The sequence below is a fragment of the Notechis scutatus genome, chromosome 2 (assembly GCF_049901735.1).
Source record: "Notechis scutatus isolate UNSWTSFEM ecotype Mainland chromosome 2, rNotScu1.2, whole genome shotgun sequence".
Classification (NCBI taxonomy): Eukaryota; Metazoa; Chordata; class Lepidosauria; order Squamata; family Elapidae; genus Notechis; species Notechis scutatus.
In genome coordinates, this window is record NC_142010.1 from 192,071,259 (window position 1) to 192,084,496 (window position 13,238).

Below are 13,238 nucleotides of genomic sequence, written 5' to 3' on the forward strand. Positions count from 1 at the left end.
TTGATAAACTCAGTGTTTTTAACCGTTGATCATTGCAAACTTAGGATGCTGCAACATACAAGTGCACGACTTCATCAAGCTCAGTTCTCTAATGAAAGTTCTCCAGGAATTCCACCATGGTCTTCTGAACATGACATGGCAACAAGGAGAAAGCACACCTCTGGAAAGTCAGCACAAAGAAAACTTCAGAGAATATATCTTTCTCCCGTCTCTTCCATATGTTTGGGGAGATAGAGAGATGATTACACATACATTAACTATCTACAGTATCATCAATAGAGCTGAAGAATTGAAATGGAAATGGGGCTGGTCATATAGCAAGAAGAACTGACAGCAGGTGGACCAAGGCAGTCATGGATCCCACTTGATAAAAAGTATCCATGAACGAGACCAATTGGCAAAAGAAAGCTCAGGAACATATAAGTTGAAAACATGTGGAAGATGTCTTCATCCTGCAGTGGATAGACAATGGCTATGATGATGATGGTGATGGTGATGGTGATGATGATGATGATATCTACCAGAGCCACTGTCATACTAAATGAGAATGGCTGTTTTTTATGCAGAACAGATTGAATAAGAATCTGTGTTACTCAAAAAAGGGCAGGTAGTAATTTCTGTTTAATACCGGTTTTTATCAATTATTTAGGTGACGAGCATACCCATTGTGCAAAACTTTTAAACAACCAAATCCTTTAACTAATTAGTGAATTATGAAATTTAGCCTCCAAACAATTCAGAGGGGATCTCTCGTCCTCTCTCTGGCTTGCTTTAACATGATACATTTGATTAACAGTCTACTATTAACTTGTTCACTAATGAATAATCAGTTACATTATGTTCTTTAATGAACAACAGCTTTTAATTTAATAGATAGTGTTTAGAATTGCTCTTTCTTGCCAAAGTGACAACACAGTTACTGGTAATCATCAAGGCTCCTTCGAGCAATCTAAATCTAGCCTATTATCTAGAGGCAAAAGAAAAAGAAACATTCCTTTGTATTGCTAAATGAAACTCCAAAATTTATGTTCTGAGATTACAATGAACATTTCACTTGAATCTGAGATTTTCATCAACTGTTTTTAAAAGGATGAGACAAAAAACATCACAAACGAACGCTAACAATCCAGAGAGACACACCTCACAAATGCTGATTACACTTGGCAGTAAGACTGAGAATTCTTAAAATCAGACAGCTTTCCTAGCAAATGCATTTATCATGTACAAAGTCCAGTATTATGTTATGATGTTGCTAAACTCCTAGTGCTTGAAAATATTTCAATCAATGGGTGGGAGAAGGGAAAAGCAATATAATCTAGCTAGGCGCTAGTTTGAGATTATGCATGCTTCACCATCTTTCTCCAAATCTATTAGATGCTGATGTTCCAGTTTATAATAGGTTTAGTATCAACTTAGTACCAACCATTCTTAGTCCTTGCATATGAGGATAATAGATAAAACTTATAGTGACATATTCTTCTATCCCTGTTAATTAAGGACCCCATAATTATGGGGTAATCACTCAGAATACTTCCCAATACAATCTTGCAAACCTTACCCTGATGCATTAATGGTTATTTTAAAACTAGCATTATCAGCTGGTCTTATGGTCAGGAGCATGGAAGTTGCCAAACTTCAGCTCACAGCTCTTATCATCACTGGCCAATTTAGATGAATGTAAACATCTGTGAGAATGTCTTTGAGAGACAGGAGGAGGAGACTGCAGACTAGGCAAGAGTCAGATATGAGGCAGTTTAGTTCACACAATCAATGGGGACATGGCAAATACTTTAGAAAGGACCCTCCCTAATTTCTTGGAAGTAAAGGTGTGGGGAGAGAGAGGTAATTTCAAACTGGCAAGATTTTGTTAATGTAACTGTGTAATAAAAGTAATGTTAAGTGTTCGTGATTTGTGTTTCTTTCTTGACTACCCCAAAGGGCTGACGCTGAGGATGGTGGAAGTTGTAATTTAATATTGCCTTTTCACTCCTTTTCTAGATTGTAATGGAGCAGGTGACCCTGTAGATTATAATGTTAAATACAGGTTCAAATTGTGATGGGCAGAAACCATTTTTCCAACCTGGCAGCCTCTGGAAGTATCCAGACAATACAACTGCTTGTAATACTGACTGGGTATTCTGCGAGAGACAAAGAGACTCCACCTGGAAAGTGATTCAAGGTTTTTGGTTGTTTTTTTTCCAACCCAAATGGGGTGAGGCTCACGTGTCACCTACACCAAGCTTCCCCCATCCCAAGGCATCCTGCATTCCTTACCTTACTGCACTGCTGCTAAAAATCCTTTCGATTCCTCGGCTCTGGCTGAAAGAGCCCCCTGCTGAAGGATTTCAGTTCTGTGCTCGCTTCCAGAGCTGAAATCCTTTGTGCCTGCTTGCACAGAGCTGAAATCCTTCAGCAGGGGGGCTCTTTCAGATAGTCCTCAAAGACCAAAAAGACCTGCTGAAGGATTTCATCTCTGTGCAAGCAGGCACAAAGGATTTCAGCTTTGTGCAGGCAGGCTTGAAGGATTTCAGCTCCATGCAAGAACGCATAGAGATCCTTTAGCAGGGAGTTCTTTCAAACCACACCCAATAAACAAGGAAGAGTTATTTCAGCAGGCGGCGGCAGCTTGCAACTTTCCATGGAGGTAACTTTTTGTGATAGTCAGAGGTGCTTTACATGCATTTCATTCAAACTATCATTAAGTGAACAGTGGTAAGTTGAGGACTACCTACCCATACCAAAGATTGTTTCAACCCCCTTTGTGGAATTCTTTCTCCCCAAATATCCAGCAAGTTGACTAATGGAAGTGAAGATACTGTCATTTCAGGATACTTTTCATTGGGTCAGTAACTTGTCAGTTCTCTTATCATGATTTATTCTGGTTGGGCCACTCCTGGATTTTGAATGTTGCCATTTGCTGTTTGATTTGTAATAGTGATGTATGCCTCTGCTATTTTTATGACTATGTGCCTTGAGTGTCTGCATGGATGATATATGCTTAAGATCAATATATAAAACTTACCAAAAATTCTCTCATGAAATATTTTCAGCTATACGTTTTAGAGAAGATGAAGGACCACATGTTTTTTAAAATAAAAAAGAACACCAAAAAAAACAACACCTCAGGTGTTTCTAGTGTTTGTGGACATAGAAAATGTTTCAAGCAGTATGTTTTATTGTTTGAAATTACCAGATAGTTTTATTGTGCAAAACAGTATATATTCTTGCTCTTGTAAGCATAAATTTTTGTTGCAAAATGAGAAAGCAAGGCTACTATCTTTGCTTGCTTTAGATTACAAGAAATAATCTAAGAACTATGCTTAGTTCTGACTGACCTTGAAACATAATTGGCAAGCATGCCTGTCTCTATGGGATATACCATTGGGTAGATAAAAAAAAATATGGGATTATAATTAAAACCGATAAAGCTGCAAAATTAATCAACGGAGTTTTTAAACCTACTGGATGAAAATAACAGAAAAATGTATATTGCCCACTTAGTAATACATGTTATATATCTTACAAACCAAAGTATATAGTATATAATTACTAACCTTATTCTTTGATGCCTTTATAATCATTAATATTAAAGGTTCTTAAAAAGTACAGGTTTTCAAACTCAGTAACTAAATAAACAAGTTTTATTTTTTCCTATTAACACTGTTTTATGAATCAGTACATTTTATACATCAATGGGTTATGTCCTTTTATAATTAGCTGTCATCTTTGTGAAGAATCTTACTATTCAGTTTGTTTTTCTAGAAAAAAAAACTAGTTTGGATGTTATTCCTAATTATTTTTTTATTTATTTACATTCTGCTTTACATAGAAAAAATACTATACAAGTAGTCCAGTGGCGGGATTCAAATTGTTTTACCACCAGTTCGGAGGGCGTGGCTTGGTGGGCATGCTTTGCCTAACGCCCGTGGGCAGCTTTCCCCACACCAGCTGAGACCTGCAGCGCCAATCAGCTGAGAGGATAAAGAAGAGAAAAGCTGAGGGGCTGGTGGGAGGGCCGGTCCTGCGCTTTTCTCTGCTTTTATCCTCTCAGCTGCTCGTCGGAGGCTTTTTTTTTTTTTTTACTACTGGTTGTGCTGAACCGGTCTGAACCAGTAGCATACCACCACTGAGGTAGTCCTCGACTTATGACTACAATTGAGACCAACATTTCTGTTGCTAAGTGACACATTTTTTAAGTGAGTTTTGCCCCGTTTTACGGGCTTTCTTGCCACAGTTGTTAAGTGAATCACTGCAGATGTTAAGTTAGTAAGATGGCTGTTAAGTGAATCGGACTCCCCTGTTGAATTTGCTTGTCAGAAGGTTGCAAAAAGTGATCTCATGTCCCCAGGATATGAATCACTTCCCAAGCATCTGAATGTTGATCATATAACTATGGGGATGCTGCAATGATTGCAGGTGTAAAAGTCACTTTTTTTTTTACTGTAACTTTGAATGGTCATTCAACGAATGGTTGTAAATCAAGGACTGCCTGTAATCCAGTAGTTCTCAACCTGTGGTCCGTGGACCCATGCTGCGATATTGTCACAGGGGGTCCACAAAGGCTTGAAGAAATGTTATGATTTAAATCTTGAGTTAAGCCTTGGTGGTCCGTGGCCATGGTCCGTGACCACAACAGGTATTTAAAGGGGGGGGGGGGTCGGTCCATGGTGAAGAAAAGCTTGAAAACCACCTGCTATAATCTTTGATGTGTTGTTCACTGATCCTGGTTATACTGAGAAATATTTTTCTTTTAAAAAAATAACATCTGTTTACATTCTTGAACACTCATTTTAATATCCAATTCTCGAAAACACTCGTTTTAATATCCAAGCATGATTACTCTCCTCTGGTGATCTGCCCAGGTGTATCAACATTTGACACCCTGTTGAAATTTGGAAGGGTAATCAAGATAAAGTAACAGAAGGGGGAAAGCCTCAAATTATTAAGAGATTAACTTCATTAACTGTATCTAATTAGTTTTAACTTTAATTAAAATTTAATTTAATCAAATCGGTTTTCCCTCACCCTTACACTTATTTTCAATAAACAGCATTTCGTTTTTCTCATGGCCTCGGCTACTTCTTGGTTCTGTCTCACTGTCTACTTTAACAGTGTAGCCATTCGAAGATAATTTGGGGAGGGGTGTGAGTGTCCCCACTTTCGTCAGGAAACTAGTTTGCCATTCTGTAGACATCAATTTCATTCCCAAGCGGAAGTCTTGAAAAGAGATGCTGGCAATCCTGGAATGAAAGTACTTACAACAGTTCACTCAGTGATGGTCCAAAGTTGCAACAGTGCCCCCAACAAGTAACAGATGAGCGTTTTTCACACTTATGACTGTTGCAACAGACACGTGATTTTCACGCTTATGGCCCCTGTGGTCACATGATTTGCATCCGGATGCTTGATAACCGGATCATATTTATGGTGGTTGCGACGTCCCGGGGTCATGTGATCACTTTTTGTAATCACCTGCTCACAAGCAAAGTCAAAGGGGAAGCCGGATTCATTTAATGACAGGCTTACTAATTTACAGCTGCAGTGTAAATTCACTTAACAAATGTGACAAGAAAGGTGTGTAAAATAGGGGGTAGGGGGAACTCACTTAACAAATTTCTCACTTGGCCACAGAAATTTTGGGCTCAATTCTGGTCGTAAGTCGAGGACTACCTTCAGCTTGCAACAGTGAGCTGTTTGAGCAATACAAGTAGCTATATTTCCTTCCCACCCACCCTTTTCTTTCTTGATAAGAGAATAAGAGGTGCCGCAATAAAGCCACCATAGCCCCTGCCCCCAACCTCTAAAGGAAAACCCGTTACATCTTCTTTTTCAGGAAGTAGTAAGTAGAACAGCAGAGCTATATAGGAATATGCGCTGATTACATAGCTTGCCCAGTTCCCCAGGGGGAAACATGCATATGTAATAAATACTGCAAATTTGTAGAGCAACTGGCCAATTAACTGCCTCCTTGGCCTTCTGCAAAACAAACAAAGAAAAAATAACCATGGCTTAGGGATAAAGGAGCTGACCACAAGAATACGAGCTCTCTCTCCTCTCTGGTTATGAACCACTTCCCCTCTGTCCAGACTAATTCTTTGAAAGATGTCAGGAGGATGAAATAAATTACTACGTGCATTGTAAATTCAACATGCTGGGGCCAGGGGACAGGACCTCTGTCCTTTTGTTTTCTCAACAACAAAACCCAGGCTCATTTTTTTAATACTTTATTTAATTTTAAGAGGTTACCCTCCACTCTCTTCTCAACACGGACTCTTTTCCTCTTTCTATCCAAGTGGGTTTTTTTGTTTTTTTTTTACCTCAGCTCTCTGTTTACCTGAGTGGCTGCACTTTATATCACTTCTGTGGTCCTAAAAGCCTAAAACACTGCGTTCAGGTGGACATTGGGTTTTTATTCTTATTCTTATTTTTATTTTACTTTCGAAGAAGCACCGTCCTACCTTTACGGCATCGCTGAGAGTTTGGTTTTTGTCTGCCTCTTCCGAAGAATGCAATTCCAGTTTAAACTGCAACTCCTGGAGCTGCTGCGCCTGTTCCTTCAAAAGCATTTGGGCCTGCTGCTCCCGGAGTAATGCATTATTTAGTTCTTCACATGCACTTTCAAACCTCTCGTGGGTGATCAATTTCTGATAAAGGAAATAAATTGTGTTCTGTCATGAAGCAGCAGCATTGTTTATACACTTGATTTTCAGTATGCCACTTGCCAATATGCAACATTCTAATGTAAAAGTTTTCAAACGCTCAATATATTTGCCCTAGAGGCTCTCCTCTCCAAGCCAGGGCCATTAGACAATGTTAATGCCAGGTGATTTTTATTTGCAAGATTTCTCAAAAAGCTGAAGCAGAAGTGCAGGCATCAAGAAAGCTTTTCTTTCAAATTCCCAAGAAAGATGTTGTTGTTGTTCTTATTATTATTATGATTATTATTACTCTACAAAAGGAATTAATTTGAACAGAATTGCCATATTGCTCCATGTGCTTATCTACAGCCAGATCACATCTAATGTCTTATTTCGCACTGAACTAAAATGTTTTGGAAAAACTGGCTACCAACATATAGAACCCTAGTCCTTATTTATCTGTTCTTGTCCATTTACATCAGAGGTGGTATTCAGCAGGTTCTGACCAGTTCTGGAGAACCGGTAGCGGAAATTTTGAGTAGTTTGGAGAACCAGCGAATACCACCTCTGACTGGCCCCGCCCCCATCTATTCTCTGCCTCCTGAGTCCCAGCTGATTGGCTGGGTCTTCTTTGGTTGCCCTGCACAGGAGAACGGAGCTGGAAAGCAGGTTAGTGGGGTGATGAGGGAATGGATTTTGCAGTAACCTTCCCCCAGGAGTGGGGAGAGAATGCAAATTTTACAGTATCCCTCTCCTTCCACATCCACCAAGCCATGCTCACAGAACCAGTGGAAAAAATTTTTGAATCCCACTTCTGATTTACATGTTGCAAGACAAAATGAAATAAATAGCAGTTAAAACTTTGTCTCTCCATTTAATACAGGTAGTCCTCGACTTACGACCACAATTGAGGCCAAAATTTTGGTTGTTAAATGAGACATTTGTTAAGGGAGTTTTGCCCCATTTTACGACCTTTCTTGCCACAGTTGTTAAGCGAATCACTGCAGTTGATAAGTTAGTAAGACAGCCATTAAGTGAATCTGGCTCCCCTGTTGATTTTGCTTGTCAGAAGGTTTGCAAAACGTGATCCCATGACCTTGTGACACTGCAACAGTCATAAGTATGAATCACTTGCCAAGCATCTGAATTTTGATCACATGAACATGGGGATGCTACAAAGATTGTAAAGTGTGAAAAAATGGTCATAAGTCATTTTTTTCAGCGCCATTGTAACTTTAAACAGTCACTTTGAACTGTTATAAGTTGGGGACCACCTGTAGAGCTAGATATCAAACTACAGTTTTACTGGGGCTCTAAGGTTGTTTTATAAAATGGAACTTTGCTCTCTGCATTTTCTGCTGGGAGAGGTGGATTACATTTGTACCAACTGCAATAAAAAGGAACAGAAAAATCCCACCACATAAGTGCCTTTCAGCCTTTCAAGACAGTCTACATCAGGGCTGTCAAACTCCTGGCCTTGCGTCACGCACACCCACGCCCGGTTTAGCGAAGGGGGGGGAAAGTCCCGATATGTCACAAGGCACCGCCAGGACATGAGTTTGACATCCCTAGTCTCAATTAAGGAACAGACAAGCAAGGATTACAGGAGTGCTACCTTATTTGCTTCCTTCATTAATATAGTCTGGAAAACCTGCCTCTTTTTAAGGACCATCACTGCCCTAATTATGGCTGTATTTAAAATCAATAGGGCTGTTCTGAGGCTATCCCTTTTTAGTATTGTCAAAGTTTCCAGAAATTCAGACTATTTCTGGAAGATGTGTGGCCAGAGGTCCTGGACACCAGCAATATCGACATGTATGGGAAAAGCCTTCAGAAATCCAAGCTATTATATGTGACAACGTGTGGGCCTTCGTGAATGGTGATCACCTCCAGTCACATGAAGCAGTAGCAAATACTTCCCATCTACAGCTGCCGGGTAATAATCCCCATTAGATCACCTGTTCAATCTACTGCAAACCTGGTAGAAACATAGATCTTTTGCAGCATGTGAGGAAGACTTGCTTTATTTGACAATTTTGCCAACCGTTTGCAAAATGCAGCATGCAATACAAGCAGAATGGTATATAAAAACAGTAAGAGTTATGTTATCCATACATCATTTGAGTTTTCAAATTCCAGTTCTCCCACAGTGCAAACAGCCTAATTTAACCGACCAAGAATTCAGCTTTTCTGAATAGACTATTGACTCAATCTACTGTACCTTATTCTGCAACATAATGGACTAATTTTACCAGGAGTAACTTTGGCCTTTTCTTTTAATAGAGCTAACTCCCAGCTGAGAATTGACAAGACATAGAGAGGGGTTTTGTGCATGTGTGAGGGGAAGCAAGAATGAAGAATCCCACCTAAGAAGGTAGAGGTTCTCCAACGGATATTTAAAGGACGCTAAATAGAATCCCCTCCTTTAAAGCTGATTATTCCCTCCCTCCTTCTAATCAAATAGACTTACGGATTGCTTAAACACATATAATTGCTCTTGCAAACTATGAGCCTTGTCAGCCTCTTTCTTCATCTCATTCAAATTCCGTTTGAATTCTGTGAGCTCCAAGCGCAGTGACCGCCGTTCTACTTCTGCCGTGTGCAGCCTTTGTGTAAATTCAAATATCTGCTTCTGCAAGGATGCTACGGTTTTCTGGCATTAAAAAAAAAACAGGAACAATGTGTTATCTAGAAAATACTGGTTGGTTAGGCAATAAATCAATAGTTTTGAACACCTGAGCAAATTAAGACGAAGCTCCCCTTTTCTAAATTCACCCAAAAATGTAAGTATTCTCAAAGCAACTCTTAAAAAAAAGTGTGTGTGTATGTGTGTGTGTACACACACCATGTTTCCCCAAAAATAAGACCCTGTCTTATTTTTATTTATTTTTTGCCAGCAAAAAAAAGGCAACCAGGTCTTATTTTCGGGGGATGTCATCCACTGACTAACCTCACTCGTGCACGTCGTCCCCCCGGCCTCCTTTTCACTGTCAGAGGCCTTCAGGAACTTCTTCTGTGGCTAGCAAGGCTTTCCTGAAGGCGTCTGTAGCCGATAAAGAGCTTTGTTATCAGCTACAGAGGCCTTGAGGAAAGCCTTACCAGCTGCAGAAGAAATGGGCTGGCAAGGCAGGCGTCAGGGTGTGCGAGGCCTGGCTACAACTGTCCAAAGTAAGTAGTAGGGCAGCTCCACACACCCTCCATCCCCACCCTAGCTTAATTTTTACCCATGTACGCTGGAGAAGGTGGTATTTTAATTAGGGCTTATTTTGGGGTAGGGCTTATATTGGGTGCATGTGTAAAAATCAAGCTAGGACTTACTTTCAGGGTAGGTTGTATTTTTGGGGAAACAAGTTTTACACACACACACACACACAAATACATATACACACATATATATACACATACGCAGAGAAGGTATTTTCTGAAAATGAAAATAAGCATGAAGAGCAATTACTGTATTTTGGGGGGAGAAATGTCTTTCGAAACAGCATGCATCCCGAATATGCAGTGGGTAATCACAGGGTTTTTCAAATTAAAATCATCCATTACCTTACAGGGGTATTTTAAAAGAACACTACACACATTGCCTTGAGCGGCAAATGACATAAAGGATGTAAAAGGTTGGGGGAAAGAATTACTGAAATAATATCAAATTGAAGGAAAGCCTGAAAAATATTGCCTCTTGTCTTGCACCTCCTCAGTTTTCCTTTAGGGAGCTGAGCAGACTGATGAGTGCTATGTAAACTAAACTAAGAAAGGATTAACATTTCGAAATCCAACACAATGGGAAAGCTTCCATCATGTAACTGATCGTACCCATACCAACCGTAGCAGGGGTCCTGTCAGTTATGCCTGCTTCGAGGGTCTGGGCGTTTATTTTATGGAGCCCACGAGCCAGCCTTTGAACCAAGGAGTTTTTCTCTACATAAGTCATACTCCGACTGCTGTCCACTGGAGTAACTTCCATCACGACGCAAAGTTTCTCCATAAGTTTTGAAAATGAATTTTTGGCTGCGTTGGTGAGCAAGTGCCCCGAAAGCCAGGATTTCATATCTTTGAAAGAAAAAGAAACAGTCTGTAAATAGAGTTGGTTTGTATTTGTGGATACATTAAAAAAAAAGAAAGAAAGGGTTGGCAATATCTGATGAAGGTAATAATCGATGACAAGTTCCTGCATAGGGTAGAGCAGTGATGGTGAACCTTTTTGTTGTGATGTGCCAAAAGTGTGCATGTGCATGATAGCATGTGAGTGCCGGCACCCACAGTGCAATGCACCCCGCCCTCCTGCGCATGCACACCCAACACCTCCGCCCCGCCCCCTTACCTACACTGCACATGTGTGCGCCTCCCAGCTGATTTTTGGCCCGTTTGAGGCTGTTTTCGCCCTCCAGGAAGCTCAAGGGAAGCCTCTGCTCGGGAGGCCGAAAAACGGGCGTTCTGGGAAATACCGGAAATGTCTGTTTTCAGCCTCCAGAGGATCTCTGGAGGCCGGGGGAGGCCGTTTTCGCCCTCCTGGAGGCTCGAGGGAAACCTCGGGAGGCTGAAAATGGGCCCATTTCAGCACTTCTGGTATTTCCTTGCATGCCCGCATTAATAGCTCTACGTGCCACCTGTGGCATGCGTGCCATAGGTTTGCCATCACGGGGTAGAGTCTTCTTAAAGCTCCCATTCTAAGCAATTTCACTGAAAGCTGATTAAGGTCTACTGAATTTCTACTGGATTAAAAAAAAAAGAAAGGAGGATTGTTTACCCCATAGCTGACTTCTCAAAACCTCTTTTAGCAAAGAGGTTTCAAGCAATTCAGTTTACAATCAAAACCAGGCGCTCTCTGCAGAATATTCTGCATGAAAATTCATTTGAATTTTAGAAAAGGTCTAATATAACTTTCTAAGTAAACCTCTTAAAAGGTGTGATGCAAATATTCTTGGAATAGGAGGTTCGCGTTGCTTTGGACCTATGTCACCTTGACCAGTAAGCCATCGGCAACAAGACAATGCTGTTGATGAGAAAGATTTTTTTTTATCCAGCTTCACAGATAGAGATATTAAACTCCTATTAACAACCATTCAGATTGCACTTCCATGTTCAATAACAGAAAAAGAATGGAATGGTTGAAACAACTGTATGCCCTTATGCAACCCTGCGGCATTTTTGTTCTTTCATTAATCCAAAGGTAACAATATATGACACCCAAGACTTGCTGGAGAAGCAGACTCAAAGCTGCTTATCAATATCAATGAATTTACTAATTCAAAACAGAAAATAAGTAACTGCTACAAATATAACTGTTTCTTTCTTCTTTCCTTATAGCTTAGATGTCTAAATCATGTGCTGCTTAAAACTACTGAGGCTTGTACCTTAATGCCACACTATTTATATTCTAAGACAAGAGAATATAATTTACCTTATTCCAAGGCAATTAAAATTTTACAACTACAATTACTTATTTCCCCATAGGATTCTGGTAATCAGCCTTCTCATATAATGGGCTTAAGCCTCCAGCACACCCAACATGTTCTGCTTACTGGTAGATTCGTCAGGTCTGTAATTAATAATTGTGTTTAATGTTGATAAATAAAATTGTCAGTGCTCCTTCTACTAATTGGTATTCTAGATAATGGTTAATAGGTTTATTTATGCCTTAATAAAAGTCTTGTAATTTAGTTTCCCCTCTGCAAGTCAGGTCTTAATCTGTCATTACTTGTCTTGTGATATTATCGGGGTAAGATGACAACCATGGCAGAGCTTATATTCATGCAGGAGAATACCAGATCTCTTGTTGCTGTAGAGAATTAAAATATTTGTTCTAAAGTTTAAAGCAGAAAGCCTCTCAAGGCGTATTTTCAGAGCAAGCCAGATTCCTGCGGGCATATGTACTCTCATATACACACACTGCGAAGAATGAAAATGAAGGGGGTTCCCATTTTCTAGGTAAAATGAAATATAAATAAGACTTCCAGAAAATTCTTTCCATCTGTTACAAGATGGAAACAGATCTGCTAACATCTGAATAAAGTAGGTGCTGATGAATCAATTTATTTTCTATGAAATAATAAGCGCAGCATTCATTTTTTAAAAATCTTAGCATGTACAAAACTTGTTCATATATAAAATAATATTTTCCAATTACATGTCACCTTGGCAGAGACCCAAAGTTTGCTGGCTGGCTTACTCAGAGGGAGGGAGAGATTCATTTATTCATTTATTTGTTGGATAAATCTTTGATTTATGGACCATTGGGTTTTAAAAGTCATATTGTTTTCAGAAATGGTGGCCTAGGTGACAAGGTAGGGTTCTTCTCTGAGTGCATAAGTTTATGCACCTCAGACTACTTTGGAAACTTCTAGAATTCTGAAAAATATGGTTTGAAACATTTGTAAAGCACCGCTGGAATCTGACCTTAAATACCAACTAGAAATGTCAAAACAGTTATGTAAAATTCTTAGCTTTTCTAGCCATTGTTTGGAATCAGAGACTGGGAGATGGATTGAATTAAATAATAAAATATGATGTTTTAAATATGTTTTTTATCTTTAAATAAAGCTTTAAAGAAAACTGTAATCTGGTCAAATACTAGAATCACACAGGTTGAAATATCAT

General features: G+C 39.6%; 1 protein-coding gene across 4 annotated transcripts in view; it reads right to left on the bottom strand.

The window, feature by feature from the left end:
- The window catches only part of CCDC171 (coiled-coil domain containing 171), a 200,773-nt gene that overhangs the window by 81,560 nt on the left and 105,975 nt on the right, over window positions 1–13,238 (bottom strand). For all 4 annotated transcript variants that reach the window (XM_087957656.1, XM_087957657.1, XM_087957653.1 and 1 more), the window contains 3 exons: window positions 10,465–10,691; window positions 9,109–9,291; window positions 6,459–6,644 (listed from right to left, as the gene is read on the bottom strand). In XM_087957656.1, the coding sequence (XP_087813782.1) occupies window positions 6,459–6,644; window positions 9,109–9,291; window positions 10,465–10,691 (596 nt within the window). The remainder of the gene's footprint in view (window positions 1–6,458; window positions 6,645–9,108; window positions 9,292–10,464; window positions 10,692–13,238) is intronic.